General features: G+C 42.9%; 1 protein-coding gene across 2 annotated transcripts in view; it reads right to left on the reverse strand.

Moving 5' to 3' along the window:
- The window catches only part of RCAN2 (regulator of calcineurin 2), a 223,657-nt gene that overhangs the window by 19,921 nt on the left and 187,529 nt on the right, over nt 1-16,207 (reverse strand). For both annotated transcript variants that reach the window (XM_068960514.1, XM_068960515.1), the window contains exons 2-3: nt 1,657-1,830; nt 457-628 (exon numbers count right to left, since the gene is read on the reverse strand). In XM_068960514.1, coding sequence (XP_068816615.1) covers nt 457-628; nt 1,657-1,830 — 346 coding nt within the window. The remainder of the gene's footprint in view (nt 1-456; nt 629-1,656; nt 1,831-16,207) is intronic.

Genomic DNA, 16,207 nt, shown 5'->3' on the forward strand with positions numbered 1-16,207 from the left:
GTGGTAAAGAATCTGCCTGCCAGTGCAGGAGACACATGGGTTCAATCCCTGGTCCTGGAAGATCCCACATGTTGAGAAGCAACTAAGCCTGTGTGCCACAACTACTGAGCGTGTGCTCCAGAGCCCGGGACTCGCAACTACTGAGCCCACGTGCTGCAACTACTGAAACCCTTGCACCCTAGAGCCTGTTTTCTGCAAGAAGAGAAGCCACTGAAATGAGAAGCCCTCCCACTGCAACTGGAGAGTAGCCTTGCTTCACCACAACTACAAAAAAGCCCGCAGAGCAACAAAGCCAAAAATAAATATATAAATTCACATTTTAAAAAAATTATGAAAAAAAAAAAAAAGAAATGCAGATGTTACAAAGAACCCAGGATTTTAGGATGGTTCATCTTGTTTGACTTTTCTAAGCGGCATTTTCAAATGTTTATTTCCAGGAAGGGCCACAGAGCTCACCTGGTCCTAGTTTGGCCACAGCATAGAGGAGGTCATAGTTAAGGACTGGTGTGGCATCGCTGATGGGCTGCCAGCCGACGGGCGGAGAGGCAGGGGGTGAGATGAGGAACTGTTTGGCAGGCTGTGGTGGAGCCAAATGCAGTTTGTCTCCGTCTGTCTCTGGAGTCTGAACCTTTCAAACACAGGAGAAATGAAGGCACATTATTCATTTTGGCCTCGGATATGCCATGCTGTTCCACTGAGATGCAGAGCCTGGCCTTTAGCCTGTGACAAATGAACCAATGAACCAGGCTGCAATAATAATGAATACTGACCACACACCACGGGCTCAGTTATCTTACTTGATTCTTCAAACAGTGGGTGTCAGCCTTTAGCTGCATAAGAATGACCTGGGAAGCTAACTAAGACAGTGCTGACCCCGACTCCTGAGTTTCTGAGTCAGTTGATGGGGTCAGGGCTAACAGATTTCCAGGGGATGCTGATGCTGCTGGCTCCCAGACCTTTCCTTTCCTTCCCTTCTTTCTCTCCCTCTGTGACCCTCCCCTCCTTCCCATTCTTCCTTCATAGCCTCTTTCCTTCCTTCCTTCCATCTATTTCTCTCCCTTCCTCTCTCTTTCTCTTTTAACTGAGGTGATATTCACATAACTTGAAATTAAGCCATTTTAAACTGAACAATTTCGGTGGCATTTAGTCTATGCCCAGTGTTGTGGAACCACCACTCCTATCGAGATTCAAAGTATTTTTATCACTGCAGAGGAAACCCTGGATCCATTAAACAGCTACTACCATTGCTGTCTCCAGTAGCTGTGATGAGCCCATTCTTATTACAAGTATTAGCTGGTCTTTATTGGGCATTTATTCACCAAATGCTAAGCACTTTAACACGTAATAAGTCATTTAATCCTCATGATAGTGTAAGAAGTATGTCATCATCCCCATTTTACAGATGGGGAAACTGAGGCCCAGTGAGGTTATATGACTTGCCTAGATTAGAACCAAGGCTGTCGTGGGCACTCAGAGCCTGTTTTCTAAACCACTATGCTGTCCCGGCCTGGGAATCATGATATAAATTTATTTTTTAGTGAAATTAATCATAGACTACAAAGTAATCTGAAAGTAGCAAGGGCCTCATTTACATTTTGAACAGGTAAAAAGACAATGTAGGGCACATGGATTAACTCTGGAAAAGAATGATCGTACCTGGGCAAAGTAGAGTTTTAACTTTTTCCCTCTGAACTGGGTTTCATGAAGCTCTATCCTGGCTCGCGCTGCAGATTTGGGATTGCTGAAGTTTATTCGGACACGTCTGAAACTCTTAAACAGCTGGAACGTCACACAGTCATCGTAAGTCCGGAACAGACCCTCAAATTTCTCCTGATAAAAACAAACACAGAGAGAAATCCATTGATCACATATCTGTTATGATGTCAGATCTGACAAAAGCAAATGAGCAAGTAAATAAATAGGCTCTTCCTAACATAAAATTCAAACAGAACACTGTAACATATTTTTTTCACCTGTTGATCTGTTACCAGGTATTAAACATGCCTGTGGATTCTGTCATAGGGTTCATAATCTGGGTCCAGGGATTCATAGGAAATAAGTGAATGGAGTTGGAAATGCATGACAAACTGACAATTATGTTGAGCGTTTCAACACAGATGTGTTTGTTTCTGGGACGGGTATCATAACCGTCAAAGCTTCTCAAAGGAGTCCACTATCTTCAAAATATTAGATCTACTGAGTGAAGCATGTGGTCGACATTGCTAGTGATCATCAAGCTTGAGCACACTGTTCTTGCCTAAAAATATAAGCGCTCACACGACCCCAAACACTTCTACTAGCCAGGCAGCGCCATGTGGTTAGTTCTGGCCAATAAAATGGGTACAGAAAGCAGGAAAGCCCTTTAGAAAATTGTCAGCCTCTTTCCCTGAAGATGCCATGTGCTCCAGACGGTAGGAGAGTCAGAATAGGATTCTCCTCAGCCTGGGTTCCTGAGTGGCTCTGCGGAGCAGAAATACCTTCTTCCCAAATCCCACCCCACATAGCTGACTTTGCCTGGACAAAGGAAAAGAACTCTCTATTGTATTAAACTGAGATTTGTGAATTAGTTTATTCCTGCAGCACCACCAAGCCTATCACAAAGCAATAATTTAAAATTTGGGGTTTGATACAAACTTCAGTTCAACTGAACAAATATCTATTCAGTGCTTACTTTGTACAAAGGATAGTCTCTGAGTTTTAGGAGGATACAGAAGTGAGAATCATTTTGTTCCAACTCTCAATGATCTAATAATCTTAGGTGACAGGCAGGCAGACACAAAGAAGAGAACACCCATAAGACTGGTAAAAGACATAAAAGGAAACCTAAAAAAAAAATGAACACCATCTATCTGGTTCCTCTTAGCTTCAAAAAAAAGATTATTATGAGAAACAAAAACAGTGCATGTTAAGATAGTCTGTGTTCTTTATGGAGAAATAGCCACTAAGGAAATAACTTCTATTTTAAAAACGGTCGGTTCTTTCATTTCTACAGTAAAAGATATTTTGTCATAAGGGTGAGTTCAAGTAGGAATGAAGATGCATGAAAGATTAATATGGCAAGATTCACTGCACTTGGATTTGTAAGGGACCTAAGAGATAATTAACTCAGACTTTCCCTTCTCAACTCCATCATTTTACAAATCAGGACCCTGAGGTGTGAAGAGATGAGGACCTGCCCACGGTCACAAAGACCGTTGCTGGCAGAGCTGGAACCAGAATACAGAGATGCTTTCAATTACATCAGTGATTACCCTGCTAGATTGAGAGGAAGAGGTTCCTGCATTAATGAAAGCAAGAGATGGAGAGCAATAAGCTATCCCAGGCTCTTGTGTGACCGCATCTAAGAGAATCGACAAGGCGATGTAGGGTGAGAGAACCACTGCCCTCTGAGACTGCATGGGAAGAGGTCGGATATCCGGCAAGGACTTCCTGCCTCTTGCACAACCAAGTGAACTGATCTCAGACCCTCAAGACCAAGGCTTGTGATCCTTCCAAAGGCTGTTGCCCATTTCTGAGATTCTCCGTTGTGTTGCCGACCACGCGTGCGTTTGTGCTAAGTTGCTTCCGTTGTCTCACTCTTTGCGACCCTGTAGCCTGTAGCTCACCAGGCTCCTCTGTGCATGCAGTTTCCAGGCAAGAACACTAGAGTGGGTTGCCATGCTCTGCTCCTGGGGATCTTCCCAACCCAGGGATTGAACCTGTGTCTCCTGTGACTCCTGCATTGCAGGTGGATTCTTTATCACTGAGTCGTGGGGGAAGCCCACGGCCCAGCACAGTTCCTCCCATTTCGACTCATGTCTACATAGTTGTCCTCTTTTTTTGTATGCATGTATTAGCTTTTGCTGTTTGTTTGGTTAGATATAAGGATGTTTATTGAAATGCAGCCATGGCAATTTTTTTAAAAAAAGAATTTGAATGTCATGAATGGGGAAACTTTAAAGCATTTTTTTTTCACATTCTTTAAATTGAATAAAAGAGTTTTTACATTCTATCGTGCTTTACAATTTTCAAAAGTTTCACACACATGATTTCATGTAACCCCATTATACCCCTTTGCAAAACAACTTTCTTTTTTTCTCCAGTCTCATGACATTTGTGGAGATATCTGAGGGGTTCTCTCTTCCCTTTTCAGGCTCTGTTCTTACTCCTCGTTGCAAGAACAAAACAGAAATCTTTCCTTGTTTTTTCCTTAGGTAGTTTTTGTTCTCCATTCTCAACCCTTGGGATGAGCCAACTCCCAGGCTAGGGGGCCTCAGTCACGAGTCCCAGCGGGCTTTCTTTTGATTTATTCATTTATAAAGTCTTTAAAAATGTCATTGCCTTATTTATTGACTGTGCTGTATCTTCATGGCTGGGCCGGCTTTTCTCTGGCTGCAGCGAGCAGGGGCTACTCTATAATTGCAGTGCTCGGTGCTTCTTATTGCAGTGGCCTCTCTTGCTGGTGAGCGCGGGCTTGGCTCAGTCAGCTTCGGTTTCCGGGCTCTAGAGCACATGATCAATAGTTGTGGTGTATGGGTTTAGCTGCTCAGCAGGGTGTGGGATGTTCCTGGACCAGGCATCGAACCAGTGTCTCCTACATTGGCGGGCGGATTCTTCACCACAGAACCAGCAGGGAAGCCTCCCCAGGGGGCTTTTTAAGGCATTCCCTTCTCCACCCCCGCCCCACCCCCCCACCCCACTACTGTGTTTTCCTGAACAAGTATCCTGGTGAATAAAATGCTTACTGGTTCCTTGCAAGAGGAAATAGTCTCACCAGGCAAAATCCAAGATGGCAGTTTGATTAATTTGAGACTTTTCAGAAATGGAAGGAATTAAATTGACAGCTCTTATCTCTATCTTTTAGGACAAAATCTGTAGGGCTTCTTTGTGGCTCTACGTTTTTCCACTCCAGTCTAGGAGTTTCCTTCCTATCCTGCCTCTACCCTCACCCCCAGGCCAGGACCTCAGCATAGGTGTTAAGATCAGCCTTGGAGGGAGAGGTGTTTTTCCTTGGAGTCTAATTCTTTGCTTTTTGTTTTATACTTCTTTATGCTTCACACCTCACCTGTTTGGCCTCAAGAGCCTGAATTAGGAGGAAGGAATGCAGGAGGCCAGGCTTCAGGCTTAGGGCAGGGGTGACATGAACATCAGATGTCAGTGGCGGCTATAATTGTCTTCTCCACTACTTCTCCAAGAGGGCTCCAGGCAGCAAGCTGGAGAGGGGAGGTGACAGAAGGCTCTTTGTTATGTCTTGTTTTGGGCTTAGAACAAAAACAAAAGGAAGTCTTCCACCAGGCCTGGGGCATGTCCCAGAGCTCAGAGACCAGGGTTTTCACTGGCCCATCTGGAGCCCACTTCTACAATGATAATAATAATAAGCAACTGACATTCACTTGGCTTGTCCACTCTGCATAGGTCTTTTGAGAACTTGAGATGTAGAGGGTGACAATTGGCCAAGTGTTGGGAATCTGCTGGTCATCTCTATTTTTTTCCACTAGTGACATGATAAGCATTTCATCTGCTAAGGCAGCAGGATGCCAGACCAAACTGCTGAGAGGCAGATCCAACTCAGTGAAGGTGCCAGGTGTATCCTTAGGCAAAGCGGTGACTTGATCAGAGCAAGTCCCAGGGGTCCTCCACCTGCTTTTATGGCAAATTGTCTATGGCTTTGATGCCCAGGTTCCCATCAGGGACACGGTAATATTTTTCTGTCCTCTGGCTGCCAGTTTCTTCCAGCCTGGTACCCCACAAACCCAATAAATTCATTTCCTCAACAGTTAATCTCGTTTTAGCCACTGGTTTGCATAAAGCTCTATAGCAGTGATCCCAAACTCTAGTTTCTGGACTTCTTCACACACATAAATAAATGATAGAGGATCCTAAAGAACTGTGGTTTTATTTTTCAGTTTATTTTATTGAAGTATACTTGATTTACAGTAGTGTGTTAATTTTTGCTGTGCAGCAAAAGTGATTCAGTTATACATATCTATATCTGTATCTATTTCTTTATATACATTCTTCTTCATATTCTTTTCCATTATGGTTTATTTAGGACATTGAATACAGTTTCCTGTGCTGTACAACAGGACCTGGTTTTGTATCCATCCTGTGTATAAGAAGTTTCTTGTTTATGCTCAGTCTTTCCATCATGTCCGACTCTTTGAGACCCTATGGCAGCCCAGCAGGCTCCTCTGTCCATGGAACTTTTCAGGAAAGAATCCTGGGGTGGGTTGCCGTTTCCTCCTCCAGGGGATCCTCCCAACCCAGAGACTGAACCTGCGTCTCCTGGGGCTTTTGCATTGCAGGTAGAGTCTTTACCCACTGTGCCACTGGGGAAGCCCATGTAATAGTTTGCAACCTGTTAATCCTAAACTCCCAATCCATCCCTCCCTAGTGCAGCTTGCTGCTGCTGCTAAGTCGCTTCAGTCGTGTCCAACTCTGTGCGACCCCAGAGACGGCAGCCCACCAGGCTCCCCCGTCCCTGGGATTCTCCAGGCAAGAACAGCTTAGAGCATCCTAAAACATTTTCCCAAGTCACCCATTGTATGTTCATACACCACAGAATGACTTTAAATGGACATCCTATTTCATTATTCAGATTATTGAAAAGGCATGTGCTCAAGAATAAAGACTGATAAAAATTAACAACTTTTATGGCTTCATCAAGGACATTCTGAAGTAAAATTGGTACTTTTACTTATTGCACTCCTTTTCCTTTTTTAAATAAAAACTTTGAGTGTGTAGTCGTGAAGAATACAAATACTAATAGTAGCCACTGCATTGATTCATACCAAAGCACCAGCAGTTTTATCCACATTGCTTTTGCACCATGGGTGTAAGTGTCAACATGGCTGAAGAAGCAAATGATGTCTTAGTATTATTATTATTAAAATATCCATAGTTTTGATCTCATGGGATATGGTCTTGGGAACTCCCAGGAGTCCGTAGACCACCCTTTGAGAGCTGCTATACAATAGGACCTCAGCAAAGGTAAGACAAGCGGTCTAGTGAGACTCTTAAGGGTACAACATGATGGAGGTCAAAGAATGGTCCGCCTCCATTTGAGTGATGCCCCAGTGATACGTGTTGTCAAGAGTAATCTAGGATTTGGTACGGGGAGGATGCTGAGAAGTTATTTTAGAACACAAATTGTACTCTCAGGAAAATTAATAAGGAGCTCTAGACAAGAAAGTGAGAGAGGCTAGGAGAAGGAGTTTGTAGGAAAAGAAGGACCAGGGATGAACAGTGGAGCTGGATGAGACATGAACATAGGGGAGGTTGCTGTGTCAACGGAGGATACTCTGATTAATGTACACCCTTAGCAGGGTAGACGAGATAACCAACAAGGAAGGGTGCAATAGCTGGTAGGACCATGCAGGGCTGGGGTGCTTGGGGTCCAAAGAATAATTTGGTATTTTTACCCTCATCAATTTTTATCAGCTTCATTCTTTACATAGCAAGAACAAGGTACATATAAAGACATTCCAGGCAGTATGCCTGAAAGTTGTGAAAGTAACTGCTTATACAGAATGTAGATCCAAGGCAAACTCAGGTCTTATTTGAAATCAAATAATTCTATGGTTTCAAATATGAACACTTTAGAATTTAAAATTTTCTACCTTTAAATATGATTGCTTTTCTTGAGTGGTCTGGACAGTGCTGAGACAGGTGTAGATGAATTGCTACCACTGGAACCATTTATTGCTTTGCCCAGAGAATTTCACTGCAATTTTCCTTTAATCTTCTTATTTCATCTCTGTTATAATTACTCCTTTATTTATTAAGTGTGCCCTACATTATAAAAGATTCTAACATGGCTTATAAAGACATGGGAGAATGAAATAAAATGAAATGGAAATTGAATGGAGAAAAAGAAGAAAACAAGAGTAGAAAGATAAAGCCAAAAAAGAGGACTCTTCAGAAAAAGTGAAAAGCTTCTCATCTAGTCTTGATTATCTGCCATGGGTAGGCCAACATTTTGCCTCTGATTTTTCTCAAAGTTGACACGATACGCTCATCCTCATCAGTTTCGCAATTCTCAGGGCCAATAAGGCAAAGTTGAGGCTGGCCCGAAAACCAGGCAGAAAGATCTGCCCCTGGTCCTCATACAGAAGCTCTGGTGATATGAGAATAAATACATGATATCTGCTGCCCTTAGATATTATAGAACACAGACCAAGTAGCAGGTGATCTGTTAATAGTTTCCAATCAAAATGGAAGAAACAATTATTTTTTAAATCAACAGCCTTTAACAAAGTCCCCAAGACTTAGGAAGTGATCGATAGATTTTACTTAATTGGTTGATACAAAATCCCAAGGTATTTTATAAACTAGTAGAATGCTGAAATATTACTTTCAGTTTAACTCTAAACCAGACAGCCTGTAGATAAACAATATAATCTAATCTATCATCTCATTAAATCCTCAATAATGGCCCCTTTGAGGGAGAGTTGGAATTACTATTATCCTGAGTAACACATGAAAGTCAAAGAGCCGAATGACCTTCGCAGAATCACCTAACTGGCTAGCAAAAAACAGAGCTAGTTGCACGAGCTGTTCATACTACAGCTGTATCATGGATGATATGCAAACAAGTGAGGAGTCTGAAAACCCAGAATGAGAAAACCAGCTTTCCTCGTCCATCCAGAAGAGCAGTCTTGACCTTGAAAACGTGGCTGCCAGAGAAATCCAATGATGCCTCTATCTGCGTTCCAAATGATGCTTTTTATACCTTTATATAATTTTTCAATTTTCTCACTTATGATCCCTTTGGGCATAAATTATCTTAATAAGAATTCAACTTCCCTTAAAACCACAAGGCTCTCATCTGTCAGGTAATACCTCCCAGAAATTGCCAAAGAGTGAAATAATTCATTTAGGTTTATCACCTCTCAATGGATGTCCCAGATGAGCCCTGTGCAAATCCCATGTTTAAGGATCATACTGGATTTTATAGGCTGCTCAGGAAGGCCTCCTGTCAAAAGGACTGTTACTGTAAACCTTCTGTAATGCAGACTCCTTATGTGAGAGGCATAACCAAACCTGTGTGGAGGGATTGTTTTTCATCTGGATTTTAACCTGTCAGGATTCCTTAGGTCAGGCAGGCTTGTGTTAAATCATGCTTTGCTCCCTTTGTGATTCTGATATTACCAAAAAAAAAAAAAAATCACTGCAAAAGGAGACTCTCAACCCTTCCTTGCTGATAAAAGAAGTGGACAGACCTCATGTCACATAGAGGCTCAAAAATAGATAGTTCACAAAGCCTTGATGCCTTTCCAATGGAGTCCTTGTGAGAAACAAAGACCTAAAACTCAGATCCAAACTCCAAAAGGAGCTGCTCTGTCCTAAAACCTCATGGATTCATCACCTCTTTCAGCAGAATGCTTTCTGTGACCTGTGTTGGCTCTGTTCTTTCATTCCCAACAGCGACTCTAAAGTTCACAGAGACTGGACAACACTGCCATGTGAGCATCCATTTTTACTCCTCTTTTTGTTTTTAAATTTCAAATGTGAGAGCAAGGAGATCAAGCCAGTCAGTCCTAAAAGAAATCAACCTTGAATATTCATTGGAAGGACTGATGCTGAAGCTGAAGCTCCAATACTTTGGCCACCTGATATGAAGAGCTGACTCATTGGAAAAAAGACCCTGATGCTGGGAAAGATGGAAGGCGGGAGGAGAAGAGGGTGACAGAGGATGAGACGGTTGGATGGCATCACTGACTCAATGGACATGAGTTTGAGCAAACTCCAGGAGATAGTGAAGTACAGGGAAGCATGGCATGTTGCAATCCATGGGGTTGCAAGGAGTTGAAAATGACTGAGAAACTGAACAACAACCACTTTTTAAAAAAAATTCTGAGGCCACGCCACATGGCACATGGGACCTGTTCCCTGACCAGGGATCAAACCCACATCCCTTGCACTGGAGGCCCAGAGTCTTAACTACTGGACCACCAGAGAAGTCCCCATTTGTACTCTTCTTTAGTTAAGAAAGTCTCTGTGTCTCTGCTTCCAAGCTGCCATCTATGCATTTAGAACCAGAAAAACAAAGCTCCCCAAATGCCTCCAAAACTAAGAAACTGTACAAGGGCTAGATACTGGAATGACCTTGGAACAGGGGTGAGTCTAAGTATTGTGCAGCCTGAAGTTTATACAACTTGGGAAGCCCTCTTGAAGCAAAATAATGCAAAATTAGGCACCAACTCGGAATTTGTTTTTTAGGATGAGAGCAAAAAAATTCATAAGCAGTAACTTTTGCAAACTTTACAAACTATAGATAACCATGGAAACAGGTTACAAGGCCCTATCAGGGACCTGGTAGAGACCCACGCAAATGAGGGCCCTAAAGCTGCAACTTCATTCATCTTCCAAGAAGTAGGGCCAAGAGAACAAGTCTCCTGGGTCATCACCAAGTAGTCAGGAGTCTAAGTTTGCAGAACAGCTAAAACAAGTATAATGCTTATGTAACTCTGGGCCGATGACGTTCATTTCCCTAAATGTTTGAATCACCAGGATGAGAGCCAAGAAAATCGAATCTGCAAAGTTTTAGCCCATGTCTCATATTATAGATGACTGCTTTCCTGCTGCACTCGAATTCATTTTGTATATACCCAAGATGGAGACCTGAGGAGGAGGAACAAGGAAAGGGGTTGCTTAGACCCTGTCCTGCAGCTGCTCAGTAAGTGGTGGTAAGTGGGTTTCTCTGATGGCTCAGATGGTAAAGAATCTGCCTGCAATGCAGGAGACCAGGGTTTGATCCCTGTGTCGGGACAATCCCCTGGAGAAGGGAATGGTTACCCACAAGAGAATGGCTACCCACTCTAGTATTCTGGCCTGGAGAAGTCCATGGATAGAGGAGCTCGGCAGGCTACAGTCCATGGGATTTCAAAGAGTTGGCCACAACTGAGTGACTAACACACATAAGTGCTAGATGGGGGGACCAAGAGAGGAGCCTATAGCTGGCATTGTCTGCATGCTTGGGACCCTTGAACAGCGACTGCCCCACACCAGCTGGGTGAGTAAGACCCTCCCAGCACCTGATTGCAGGGCTTGTTCTAGCGGGTCTCACTGTCCCACCAGTGAGACCAGGGGGTTATGGAGTCTGGCTGTGCCAAGCAAGTTACCATGTGTGGATGTCTGCATGCTTCCTTCCAGCCCCAGGACATGGGTAAGCCCTTCAAGGGGTCTCTGAACCCTAGCTATAGCTGTAGGGACTAGCAGGGAGGACCACCCTCACATGTACTAGGGATGGCGAGGGAGTGGACCAGGCAAACTAGACCTCTGAGAGTCTGGTTAGGAGCACAGATCTCTGTTACATGCCCCAAAGTTGTTCATCTCTATTTGGTTATAAACAGGAAGGAAGCACGTAACAGTCTTTTTACAGACGCTACACTGCAGTTTACAATTTCTGTGGCTGCCTTAGTTCAGGGCATTTGCTGAGAACTAACAACTGCTACTTCCCTGGTGGCTCAGACAGTAAAGCATCTGCCTACAATGCGGGAGACCCGGGTTTGATCCCTGGGTTGGGAAGATCCCCTGGAGAAGGAAATAGCAACCCACTCCAGTACTGTTGCCTGGAAAATCCCATGGACGGAGGATTCTGGTACGCTACCGTCCATGGGGTCGCAAAGAGTCGGACACGACTGAGCGACTTCACTTTCTTTTCTTTCACTTTCAACGACTGCTACATCCTTCTCTGGGCCAGTAACTCCTCTGATCTGTAATCTGCGGTAATGCACATGGCTGTCCTCAGCTCGGATTAGATACAAGCTTTAATTGCACATGCGTCATTGATAAACGGCACCACCCCCTTTACATCTTACCCAGTCATGTAGGGCTTCCCTGGTGGCTCAGACAGTAAAGAATCTGCCTGCAATGCAGGAGATCATGTTCGATCCCTGGGTCGGAAAGATGCCCTGGAGGACGGAATGGCAACCCACTCTAGTATTCTTGCCTGGAAGACTCTCACAGACAGAGGAGCCTGGCAGGCTACAGTCCATAAGGTCACAAAAAGTCGGACACGACTGAGTGACTAACACAACAACAATCATTTAGGAGGACAGAAATTGCATTTCAATTAATTTACAGATTGATTTGTTAGAAACTGACAAAGAGAGGCAATATAAAGCCATGTTACTAGAATAGACTCTAGACCCACCCATACTCCCTAGTTCAAATCCCAGGTCTAGGATTTGTGCAACCTTAAGCAATTTATTTACCCAACACTTCAATTTTTTTATCTGCAAAATGGGATAACAGCAGAATCTACCTTATAGGGCTTCTTTAAGCATGAAGTACATTAATATATTTAAATCACTGAGGATGATAAATTTATTCAAGTTATTATGAAGATAAACAATGCTTTGTTTATATGTTTATATTTGGCCCCCTGGCTCTAGCTGTACAAATATCCTTATATCTAAATCCAAGTATATAAATATACCTATGCCTACATCTATCTATATTTATACCTATACTTGTGCCTGTAACTAATCCTTAAAAGATTAAGAGCAATTATAGGAATGTCCAGAGTGATATCTCATATAAAATTAAGTCTAATTATACTAACATGATTTTATTGATGCTATTATCTACTTAAAATGTAAACCCCAATTAACCATCAAGATTTCTTTCTTGGCTGCTACGCTTTAAAGGTTTCCTTTAAAAAAAAAAAAACACAGCGTGCTAAATTAAATAATTCTAAGGAGGAAATCAACTGGGTAATTGCTTTCAATCTTTCCCTTTGGGGATCCTGCACCATCCACAGGGGCTGGGGCTCAGAGAGGGAGCAGTAAATCCCAGAGATGCCAGCCCCTACTGGAAATGTCTAAAGCTCAGATGAATAGGAAATTTGTTAAGCTATTCCCATCTCTCTCTTTTCACCTGTCCCAATGAGCTTCAACTTCCTTTTAGACAAACCCATCTCCAGACCCTAATTCCTATGTTCAACTCTTTTTGGCACATTTCCTTTGGGATATTCAATAGATGCAAAAGGTCATGACTCTAAAGCTACATCTTTGAAGAGGAGGGGGGACCTAGAAATTTGCTTCTCCTCTCTCTCAACAAATAGCCCACATCCACTCAGCTGCTCAAGCCAGGAAGCTGAATGTCATCCTGGTCTCCCCCCTCTCCCTTACCGCACCAGTCAGCAGCCTGTGTTCTCACAACCTTCCAGCATCTACTCTTCATCCTCATCAACTCCCTGGCTCACCACAGCTCTCCTGTCAGTTGATAGTTTCAGGCTGGTCACCTTTGAATAGGTTTCCTCGATGGCTCAGTGGGTAAAGAAACTGCCTGCAATGGAAGAGACACCAAAGACGCAGGTTCGATCCCTGGGATGAGAAGATCCCCTGGAGAAGGAAATGGCAACCCACTCCAGCATTCTTGTCTGAAAAATCCCATGGAGAGAGGAGGCTGGTGGGTTACAGTCCCAAGGGTCACAAAGAGTCAGACACGACTGGGCAACTAAGCGCGCACGCACACACTCCTTGGAATCAATCTTGAAAGTCTACTGTAAGACAGATCTTTCTGAAAGAAAAAATTCTGATGATACAGCTCTTCCATGAAATCCTTCAGTGGGTTCACATAGCTTCTAGAACACAGCATGGCTTAGCATGAAGAGCTCTTTATAAAATAGCTATCACCCACACATCTCACATTCTACCCTTTCCCTAATCTGTCCCTTATACTCCAGCCAAACTTCCACTTACAGGTTCCCAAAGGCAGGCTGTTCTGAATTTCCAAGTTGTCTCTTACTTGCTCTCCCTTCTTCCTGTGACACCATTTTCCATCAGATAACTTCTCTCTTTTTCGCCTTTATTATTTTTCCAGTTGTATAGAGATATAGTTGACATATCATGTAAGTTTAAGGTGGGGTTTCCTTGGTGGCTCGGTGGTAAAGAATCAGGCTAGCAATGCAGGACATGGGTTCAGAGCCTGAAGAGCTATAGGGTCTATAGGGTTGCAAGGAATCAGACAGTGATCAGAAGTGATTTAGCGTGCATGCATGCATAAGTTTAAGGTATACAATATATGATTTGATAGATGTATATATTGGAAATGATTGCCATCCATCACCTCACATAGTTATACATTTTTTTTCTTGTGATGAGAACTTTTAAGATCTCTTCTCTTGGCAATTTGCAAATACACAGTGCACTGTTGATGGCTATAGTTATCGTGCTGTATACTCCATCCCCACCAGATAACTTCAAATTGTCTCTCAAACCCCAGCGTGGGTCTCATGTGGGAAATCCCTCCTGAATTCTACTGAAGTTTACACAGCCTCCCACGGTGCTCCACAACAGTTATCTAGTCAGTGAGGGGAGGTGCTCTCTCATGAACTAGACTATAAGAGCTTCAAGGATAGGAACGGTTCACGCTTAGTTCTGTGTTCTTTGGTCATATATTCATTATTGAGTGCCAACTATGTATTAATACCATGCAGGGTACCTCCACGATGGGAAGTGCTCATGTGACAATGAAATGAACAAAGCAACGTGAATAGAACCATCCACCCCTCCTTCACCCACTATCTTCTGGTGAGGTTCTTCTTCTCTTCAAAGCTACCTTCAACAAAACCAACAGATATGTACTGAACACATGGATTAAAATCCTCCACATCAAATGTAATCTGGAAGCCCACTTCAAATTCTACACATTTCTAAAGTCTTTCTTGACCTCTTCCCCTGACACAGCCTTCCTCCATCTAAGTTTAATCCTTTGGTTCTTTAAAACGCTCTGAATTTCTTATTAAAATAACATGTCATCAAAGACACACATGTGTCTCCAGGTGTGCGCATGGAGAAGGGGAAGAGGTCAAGAAAGATTTCAGGGAGGAAACGGTAAATGAAAGATGGAGACGCTTCCCTGGTGGCTCAGTGATAAAGAATCTGCCTGCCAGTGCAGGAGACGTTGGTTGGATCCCTGATCTGGGTAGACCCTACGTGCTACGGAGCAACTAAATCACGTGTCACAACTACTGAGCCTGTGCTTCGGAGTCCAGGAGCCACAGCTGCTAAAGCCCACAGGTCCTAGAGCTCATGCTCCACAAGAGAAGCCACTGCAACGAGAAACCCGAACTAGAGAGCAACCCCCGCTCGCCGCAGCTAGAGAAAGGCCTGTGCCACAATGAAGACCCAGCGCAGCCAAAAATAAAGTAATAAATACATAAGATCAATACAAATACTTAAAACAATTTTTTAAAAGAAAGAAAGACGGATAGAATTTTGATGTGTGGAAATGAGGTGGTAGGAGACTTCAGAAGAAGCTTTCAGTTCCAGGCAAGAGCAGCATTTTCAAAGGACTTCTATATTCCTATTAATCTGATACCATCTCTAAGAAAAGGGGTGTGGGGGGCACCAAGGAAGAAGAGGATAAACATAATAGTCCTAAGCCACATTTCCCGGGGCGTGGCCTTTCTGCCCACTCACAGCTGTTATTAATTACTAATAGAATTGTAGAAAAATGTAAAAGAAATGAGAATTTTTTGGAGATTTTTTTTTTTTAATTTCAGGGATCAGTTCTTACATGTTTCTTATGACATTTATTTTTCTAGCAGTCTGCTCCACTGAATACATTTCATTTGAACTCTAAACTAGAGGTCATGAGACACACTGAGCCCAACAGGACAACCTGCTCACCAGCTCCAACACCGATCCAGCAAATGGTCCCTTTTGGGAACTCCGCATGGCGTTGCAGTTGAAAGAGGGAGGAAACGTGCTTCTAGAAATAAGCACATTGTAAAAATTAAAAAGAAAAAAGAAACAAGCAGTGTCCTCTCTTCTCAAGACTGAAATGAAGCCTCTGTGTTAATACTGGGCTGTCAATAATTGATGAGGACATTTTTAGTATGTTTAATGTTAAATGAAAGGGCTAACTCCTAAATATGTTCCATATCACATTTTTCTGAAGACAGGCAATTTCAAATTAAATTAATTCATTTTGCCATTTGGCATACGATCAAAGCAAATTTTTCAAAGGCAGCATGGTATGCTTATTTGTCTCCTGAAATTGAGATGGTATTTGCATTGTTTTGAGATGCAGATATGAGCAAGTTTTTATGACTGTATCTTTAAATCTAGAAAGAAAACATACAGTTTGTTATGCTCCTAATTGTCTTCCTCTGTCTTCCCTCTCCTCGTCTCAAATATACCTTTTCCATCTTATTTAGCTTCTGTTCTCTCTGTGCTTTGCGTAAACACATGTTATAAAAATCTTACATAAAATG

The sequence above is a fragment of the Capricornis sumatraensis genome, chromosome 22 (assembly GCF_032405125.1).
Source record: "Capricornis sumatraensis isolate serow.1 chromosome 22, serow.2, whole genome shotgun sequence".
NCBI classification, from domain to species: Eukaryota; Metazoa; Chordata; class Mammalia; order Artiodactyla; family Bovidae; genus Capricornis; species Capricornis sumatraensis.